The sequence below is a fragment of the Globicephala melas genome, chromosome 19 (genome assembly GCF_963455315.2).
Source record: "Globicephala melas chromosome 19, mGloMel1.2, whole genome shotgun sequence".
Lineage (NCBI taxonomy): Eukaryota > Metazoa > Chordata > Mammalia > Artiodactyla > Delphinidae > Globicephala > Globicephala melas.
The window spans coordinates 6,906,932-6,915,867 of NC_083332.1; the positions used below are offsets into that span (position 1 = coordinate 6,906,932).

Here is an 8,936-nt window from a genome sequence, read left to right on the forward strand (position 1 = left end):
AGCCACACGGCGCAGCCAAAAAATAGAAAATTTTAAAAATTAAAATTAAAAAAAAGGTAAACATGGTAAAAGACTCAACTGAATATCACTATCCTTGTGGCCATTTTTAGTGCCCTAAAGGTTAATTGCAGTAGTACTTGATCCCCCAAGTCACTTATTTCAGTTGGAACCTCATCACAGTCAACGTGGATGCTAATATATGATTTACCATGATGCCACTGCAGAGTACGGATTACTAGCATCCCATTTTTTGGCAAAGAGCTCATCGCTACGTTCAAATCCTAAAAAAACAACTAAACCACCTCCAAACCCCATCTTTTGACAATCTGCTTCTTGCCAATATTGATGTCAGCCAAGATATACTCAGGAGGGCTTCCCTGGTGGCGCAGTGGTTAAGAATCCACCTGCCAATGCAGAAGACACGGGTTCGATTCCTGGTCCGGGAAGATCCCACATGCCGCGGAAAAACTAAGCCCGTGTGCCATAACTACTGAGCCTGTGCGCCTAGAGCCCTTGCTCTGCAACAAGAGAAGCCACAGCAATGAGAAGCCCGTGCACCACAACGAAGACCCAACGCAGCCATAAATAAATAAATAAAATAAAATAAGATATATTCAGGAGACAGAAATCACACCAGTTATTTTCACAGAGATGATTTCATATAAAGAAATGTTACTTAGGTATGAAGTGTTGGTAACCAGGTAACTGAAAAGGCAGAAAGAGAGCCCTATGCTATCACGGTCGTAGTAACTACAGGAAGCAGCTAACACCCCTGGTGCAGGAAAACAAAGGATATAGGTTAGAATTATGAAAACTAAACACTTGGATGAGAGGCTCACTGAAGATGAAACTCAGACCATGAGGAGGAGGGGATTGTTCAGATGGTGCAGGTGTATCTGACCTCAGAGGACCACCAGGGACTAGGACCTTCCTTGGAAGCACCCTGAAATGGTGCTGGCATCTGTGAGGGTGTGCAAGATTTGGAAAAACCGCAAACTAGATTTAGCAGCTGCTACAGGAAGGAACTGCCTCATCTGGGGTAAAGAAGCTGTGCTGGGTGATGCTGATGAGAACAAGAAACTGACAGGAAATAAGCAGAGAGCAAACCGGAAGAGCCCAGTCCCACTGCTTCCTCCAGGCTCTACAGTCCCTTTGGTGCCCCCTATTGGCAGAGTCGAACACAGCCAGTTGGCAAAGAAGAAGTGCGGTTTGCAGTGTCCCAGAGTCCCAGATTCACAAGGGAGTGAATTTGAAACCAAGAGATAATAGCTTAATAACTGTGCCCACATAACTGTAGTGCGTGCCAAGGACTAGCGGCTATGAGTAATCCAATTCCGTACCCCTAAGGCTCAAATGTATCTTTTAAAGCATGCTTGAATACCTGAGAGTAATTATTTTCCTGGATAGCTAGTCTGAATGTTGTGTTGATGTTAATTCTATACAAGTTCCATTGTGGTTTTAATGCAAATTCAATCAAAATCCCAATGAGATTATTTTTTAAAGAATTTTATCCAATTATTCTAAAGGTCTTCTGAAGAAATAAGATGAGAGAAGCAAAGTTTTTTTTTTTTTCTACAGAAGTGTAATAAGATGGGTCTAAAGCCAATATATTAAAATATAAGGTAACACTAATCATGTGGTTCTGAAGGAAGATTAAAAAGATGATAAAATGGACTTCCCTGGTGGTGCAGTGGTTAAGGCTCCGTCTGCCAAGGCAGGGGACATGGGTTCAAGCCCTGGTCAGGAAGATCCCTCATGCTGCAGAGCAACTAAGTCCATGTGCCGCAACTACTGAGGCTGCGCTCTAGAGCCCGTGAGCCACAACTGCTGAAGCCTGTGCATCTAAAGCCTGTGTTCCGCAACAAGAGAAGCCACCGCAATGAGAAGCCTGTGCACCACAGCAAAGAGTAGCCTCCGCTCGCCGCAACTAGAGAAAGCCCACGCGCAGCAATGAAGACCCAGTGCGGCCAAAAATAAAAAATATAAGTAAAGAAATTTATTTAAAAAATAGATTAAAAAAAGATAAATATTAAAATTTCATATAAAATAATATCTGACAAATATGTTGTTATAAAGCAACCAAGAATAGTGAAATTATTCAAAATATTATTGGGGGGGGTGAAAGTTTTTTCCTCCCCTGACATCAAATAGTTTTTCCACACTAACTAATTCTCTGATTCTCCAACACCGGCTAGGTGTCTAGCAACTCAATTCAATTCTGACACTAACCCTCCAGAGTTAGCCCGGACCCCGCAGGTTAAGACCTCAGGTGCTGGCTGCAAATGGGGTGCCCAGTCTTCCCCCAGTGCTGCCCAGCCAACTACAAATTCAGGAGTTCCCATGATCCATGCCTCTCAGGTTCAATAATTTGCTAGAAGAACTCACAAAATTCAGGAAAGCACTTCAGTTACTATTACTGGCTCATTCTAAAGAATACAACCCAGGAAGGGCCAAAGGGGAAAGAGGCATAGATAGGGCGAAGCATGGGGGAAGAGATGCAGAGCTTCCATGCCCTCTCTGGGCATGCCACCCTCCCAGCACCTCTATATGCTCACCAACTCAGAAGGTCAACAATTCAGGGGTTTTATGAAGGTTCCATTACCTAGACATGATTGAGTCAATCACTGACCATTGGTGACTGAACTCAATCTCCAGTCCCTCTCCCACCCCCAAGAGGCCAGAAGGTGGGGCTGACAGTCCCAACACTCGAATCACTGCTTGTTCTTTTTGGAGACCAGGCCCTCTCCTGAAGCTACCTAGAGGCCCCTCAGCCCAGAGCCATCTCACCAGCATACCAAAAACACTTTTTATCACTGAGACATTCCAAGGAATATTGTCTTTTAGGAATTTTTAGGACCTCTGTGGCACTGAAGGGGCAAAATACACCAGTCTGGCATAAGGATTATTTGGAACTGGAGGCAAATGAGAATTAACAGATGCAGAAGGAAGCCTTCTCAGAGCTACTCTTATCTGACTAAAAGCAGAAATTTCTGAGAAATGAAGACTTGCATAAATCCCCTCTCCCAGGGCAGTTTTAAAAGTTAATTAACTAATTTCTTGGCTGCGTTGGGTCTTCGTTGCTGTGTGCGGGCTTTCTCTAGTTGCGGCAAGCAGGGGCTACTCGTCATTGTGGTTTGCGGGCTTCTCCTTGTGGTGGCTTCTCTTGTTGGGGAGCACGGGCTCTGGGCACGCAGGCTTCAGTAGTTGTGGCTCGTGGGCTCTAGAGCACAGGCCCAGTAGTTGTGGCGCTCGGGCTTAGTCACTCCACGGCATGTGGGATCTTCCCGGACCAGGGCTCGAACCCGTGTCCCCTGCATTGGCAGATGGATTTTTAACCACTGCACCACCAGGGAAGTCCCCCCAGGGCAGTTTTATGACCGTGAAGAAGATGGAAAGTTGACAACAAGATGGGTCTTGTCTTCCATTAGTTTTGCCCATATATATATCCTAGTCACTTTCCCACAACTTATCACCCCTAGCCTAAAACTTTTTTTTTTGTCACATTGCATCTCCACAATTTATTGTTCTTTGTTAAAAAGGTATATAAGCTCTCAGGCCTATCCACTTCTTTGGGTCTTCACTTTTCTATGAAGGCCTCCACATGCATACTTAATAATAAAACTTTTTCCCTGTTACTCTGTCTTTATCAGTCTAATTTGCCCCATACACTGAACAGAAGAGGGTAGAGGAAAAAAAGGTGTGTTTTTTTCCCTCTCCTACACCAGGCATTAATGACAAAGACCAAATACTTTTTATTAAACCACAGAGTTATTGCTTAAAATATATAAAATTTAGATCCTTTTCTGATATATTACTGTAAAATAAATTCCAAATAGATCTTAGGAAAAATAGAAAAGAACTTTATTTGCATAAGCCCTCTGGGGTAAATCTGTGAAACTCATCAAACTTCTCCCCTGAAAAGTGTTACTCCATTATAAATTGAATTGTGTCCCCCCCAAAATATATTTTGGTGCCCTAGCCCCTACCCCCGTATCTCAGAATGTGACTGACTGGGAAGACAGTCTTTACCAAGGTAATCAAGTTAAAATCAGGTAGGGACTTCCCTGGTGGTGCAGTGGTTAAGAATCTGCCTGCCAATGCAGGGGACACGGGTTCGACCCCTGGTCTGGGAAGATCCCACATGCCGTGGAGCAGCTAAGCCGGTGCACCACAACTACTGAGCCTGTGCTCTAGAGTCGCGAGCCACAACTCCTGAGCCTGCGTGCCACAACTCCTGAAGCCCGCACGCCTAGAGCCTGTGCTCCACAGCAAGAGAAGCCATTGCAAGGAGAAGCCCGCAAACTGCAACGAAGGGTAGCCCCTGCTTGCCGCAACTAGAGAAAGCTCGCGTGCAGCAATGAAGGCCCAACACAGCCAAAAATAAATAAATAAAATTTTTTTAAAAAGTGAGGTAATGAGAATGGGCCTTAATCCAATATGACTGGTGTCCTTATAATAAAAAGGCAAGTTTGGACTCAGACACACAGGGAGAACGCCACGTGGACATAAAGGCAGAGATTGGGGTGATGTTTCTACAAATCAAGGAACACCAGAAGTTGCTAGACAGCCACCAGAAGCTAGGAGAGAAGCCTGGAAAAGAGTCACCCTCGCAGGCCCTGGAAGGAACCAACCTTGCCTCTACCGTGACCTTGGACTTCTGGCCTCCAGAACTGTGAGACGATCAAGGCCTACTCTTTAAGCCACCCAGTGTGTAGTATTTTGCTACAAAAGTCCCAGGAAACTAATATACTTCCCTGCCCCTGGCAGTAAGCCCTCGGTGGCAATGTTTACAAGTTAGTCAAAATTCAAGGGAAGGTAACAGAAGCTACCTTAGTTCTTTTAAGCAGAATGGGTTGAATACAAGGAAATAAAGACAGAAACTGTCAGGAAGGGTTGGAGGAGAGGACCCTGGGCTACATCTCTGGGACAGTCTCTCAGAACAGCGCTGCCAAAGCACCCTTACAGGGTAGCTATTATCTCCTGCAATCATGAAAGCAGAAACTAGGGAGCTCCCGCACCCCAGCCCACAGCAGTGGCTGCAGGAGCACACAGACTTAACTGCTGGGGGAGTCAGTTTCATTAGAGGCTCAATGAGCCATAAAGCCTAGTGTTCATACCCTCTGTAGGTCCCTCCCTTTCAGTCTGGCTTAGTGACGTGCTTTAACCAGAAGAATACAGTGGAAATGATGCTAGGATGGTTCCAGACCTAAGCTTAAGAAATCCTGGCTTCTCCATTTTTGTGCCCTGGGGACCCTTGGGCTGCCATAGAACAAGTCAGGCTGCCCTGTTGGAGAGAAACTCGTGAAACAGACCCCATGGAGAGGGAGAGTCCTGCCATCCCATTTCCCAGCTGACACTTCAGCCTGATGCAGTGACCAATGCCCAACGACCACAGCAAGGCCAGTGAGTCCAACTCGACCCAGGCATGAGCAAATGCAATGGCTGGCTTTTAAGACTGTGGCAAAAGACATGGAAACAACCTAAATGTCCATCGACAGATGAATGGATAAAGAAGATGTGGCATAGATATACACAATGGAATACTACTCAGCCATAAAAAAGAATGAAATAATGCCATTTGCAGCAACATGGATGGACCTAGAGTACATCCTTACTTCATACTAAGTGAAGTAAGCCAGAAAGAGAAAGACCAATACCGTATGATATCACTTATATGTGGAATCTAAAATACAACACAAATCAACACGACTGTGAAACAAAAACAGACTCACAGATACAGAGAACAGATTTGTGGTTGCCAAGGGGGGCGGGTAGCGGAGGGAAGATTTGGGAGCTTGGGATTAGCGGATGAAAACTATTATATATAGGATGGATAAAAAACAAGGTCCTGCTGTATAGCACAGGGACCTATATTCAATATCCTGTGACAAACCAAAATGGAAAAGAATATGAAAAAGAATGCAGGGGCTTCCCTGGTGGCGCAGTGGTTGAGAGTCCGCCTGCCGATGCAGGGGACACGGGTTCGTGCCCCGTTCCAAGAAGATCCCACATACCGCGGAGCGGCTGGGCCCGTGAGCCATGGCCGCCGAGCCTGCGCGTCCGGAGCCTGTGCTCCACAACGGGAGAGGCCACAACAGTGAGAGACCCGCGTACAGCAAAAAAAAAAAAAAAAAAAAAAAAAGAATGTATATGTGGGGACTTCCCTGGTGGTGTAGTGGTTAAGAATCCACCTTCCAATGCAGGGGACACGGGTTTGATCCCTGGTCTGGGAAGGTCTCACATGTCGTGGAGCAACTAAGCCCGTGCACCACAACTACTGAGCCTGCTTTCTAGAGCCCGCGTGCCTCAACTACTGAAGCCCAAGCGCTCTAGGGCCTGTGCTCCTCAACAAGAGAAGCCACGGCAATGGGAAGCCTGTGCACCGCAATGAAGAGTAGCCCCCGCTCGCTGCAACTAGAGAAAGCCCGCACAGCAACAAAGACCCAGTGCAGCCAAAAATAAATACAATTTTAAAAAATATTAGTAAATTGACATGCTGATATTCAGCCAGTAGACCATAATACGGAAAAAAAAAGAATGTATATATGTATAACTGAGTCACTTTGATATAGAGCAGAAATTAACATATTATAAATCAATGATACTTCAAATAAATAAATTGTGACAAAATACGCATAATATAAAGTTTACAATTTTAACCTTTTTTTTTTTTTTTTAATTTCGCTGCGTTGGGTGGCCTTCGTTGCTGTGCGCGGACTTTCTGTAGTTGTGGCGAGCGGGGCTTACTCTTCGTTGCGGTGCGCGGGCTTCTCCTTGCGATGGCTTCTCTTTGTTGCAGAGCACAGGCTCTAGGCGCGCGGGCTTCCGTAGTTGTGGCGCACGGGCTTAGTTGCTCGACAGCATGTGGGATATTCCCGGACCAGGCATCGAACCCCTGTACCTCGCACTGGCAGATGGATTCTTAACCACTGCGCCACCAGGGAAGTCCCTGACTCCCGTTTTCTTTCAAGAGTTTAATAGAGTGCGCTCTGCGGCCCCTCTCCCCCCGCCCCGATCTGTCTCCTGCTTCAACAGTGTTTAAATTCAACAGACCCTTTGCTCCAGCCTCCCACCAGCCTCCAACCTTTTTTCCAGTAGCAACCTTCGAATCAGCCACTCAGCTATCCTCGCTCAATGGGACCAGCCAACACCATTTTTGGGGCTTAACTCCTCAACCATGAGCTCCCAGATTCGTCAGAATTATTCCACCGAGGTGGAGGCCGCCGTCAACCGCCTGGTCAACATGCATCTGCGGGCCACGTACACCTACCTCTCTCTCGTGAGGGTCCCCAGGACGACCCCAGCCCAAGTTCCCCTCAGCCGCGCACCTCCGGCCCTCTGCGCACGCGCTGGCCTTCTTTGTCCAGTCGGATAGTCAGAGGCGGAGTCCGCATGCCTGGCCCCGCCTCCTGCTAACCGTTATTCCCGCCATCTCTTCCTGCAGGGCTTCTCTTTCCACCGGGAGGATTTGACTCTGGAGGGTGTGGGCCACTTTTTCTGCGAATTGGCCGAGGAGAAGCTCGAGGGCGCCGAGCGTCTCTTGAAAATGCAAAACCAGCATGGCGGCTGCGCCCTCTTCCAGGACATGCAGAAGCTGTCCCAAGCTGAGTAGGGTCAAACACAGGACCTGGTGGTAGGGTAAAACCCAGGACGCTGTGGAAGCTGCTGTGTTCACGGAGAAGAACACAGGCCCTTGTGGATCTGCATGTCCTGGGTTCTACCCATGCAGACCCCCACCTCTGCGACTTCCTGGAGAGCCACTTCCTAGATGAGCAGGTGAAATTCATCCAGAAGATGGGCGATCACCTGATCGACCTCCGCAAGCTGGCTGGTCCCCAGGCTGGGCTGGGCGAGCATTTCTTTGAAAGGCTCACCCTCAAGCACGACTAGGACCCTGCAGATCCCAGCAGCCTTTGAGGAGCCCCTCTGGTGTCAGGGCTTCTGCCTGAAGCCCCTCTCTGAAGCCAGTAGGCAGCTTGTTAACCACACTGGAGCCCTCTCCCCAGCCATGGACCAAATGGAAACAATAAAGAGCTTTATGCAGAAAAAAAAAAAAAAGAGTTTTATAGTTTTATCTCTTACATTTAGGTCTTTAATTTTGAGTCCATTTTTGTATACGGTATCAGATAAGGCTCCAACTTTATTCTTTTGCACATGGATATCCAGTTTTCCTGATACCATTTGTTGAAAAGACTGTCCTTTCCCCCACTGAACGGTCCTGGCAACCTTTCATACCAGGGTTTATTTCTGGGCTCTCTACTCTATTCCATTGTTCCGTATGTCTGCTTTTATGCCAGTACCACACTGTTTTGATTACTGTAGATTTATAATAACTTCTGAAATCTGGAAATGTGAGATCTCAAACTTTGTTCCTCTTTTTCAAGATTGTTTTCACTATTCAGTGTCCCTTGAGATTCCATATGAATTTTAGGTTGGATTTTTCTATTTTGATTAAAAAAGTCACTGGATTTTGATAGGAATTGCATCAAATCCGTAGATCGCTTTGGATCTACAGATCCAAGATGTATGGACATCTTCACGTTATTGTCCTCCAAGCCAAGTTTACGAGATGTTAACAAATTTTAATTACATGTGTGGCGCACAGTGCTGGCTTAAACGTTCCTCAAGACACCGCATTAGTTCATCCTATCAGTAATATCACGTTAATCAGACTGGATAAACAAGAAGCAGGAAGTGCATTAGAGGTATTGATAAGACACATGCTGTCCAGGGGATGGGAAATAAACTTTACAAAGTTTCAGGGACCTATCACATCAGTGAAGGTTTTAGGAGCCCAGGCATCTGAGGAGTGGGCAGTACCTACTGGAAAGGGAAGGACAAATACTGCATCTTACCACTAAGAAAGAAGTCCACGCTCTTCATCCTACGGGCTCAGGCATCTTCAGGTTCTGGAGGAAGCATATTCTACACTGGGA

At 46.5% G+C, this 8,936-nt stretch overlaps 1 protein-coding gene across 1 annotated transcript; it reads left to right on the top strand.

Annotated features, from left to right (window-relative positions):
• The first annotated feature begins 7,177 nt into the window (after positions 1–7,177).
• On the top strand, positions 7,178–7,890 carry LOC115849044 (ferritin light chain-like). The gene is made up of 3 exons (XM_060289482.1): positions 7,178–7,279; positions 7,445–7,608; positions 7,683–7,890. Exons 1-3 carry the CDS (start codon positions 7,178–7,180, stop codon positions 7,888–7,890), a joined length of 474 nt encoding a protein of 157 aa, XP_060145465.1.
• Positions 7,891–8,936: the final 1,046 nt, after the last annotated feature.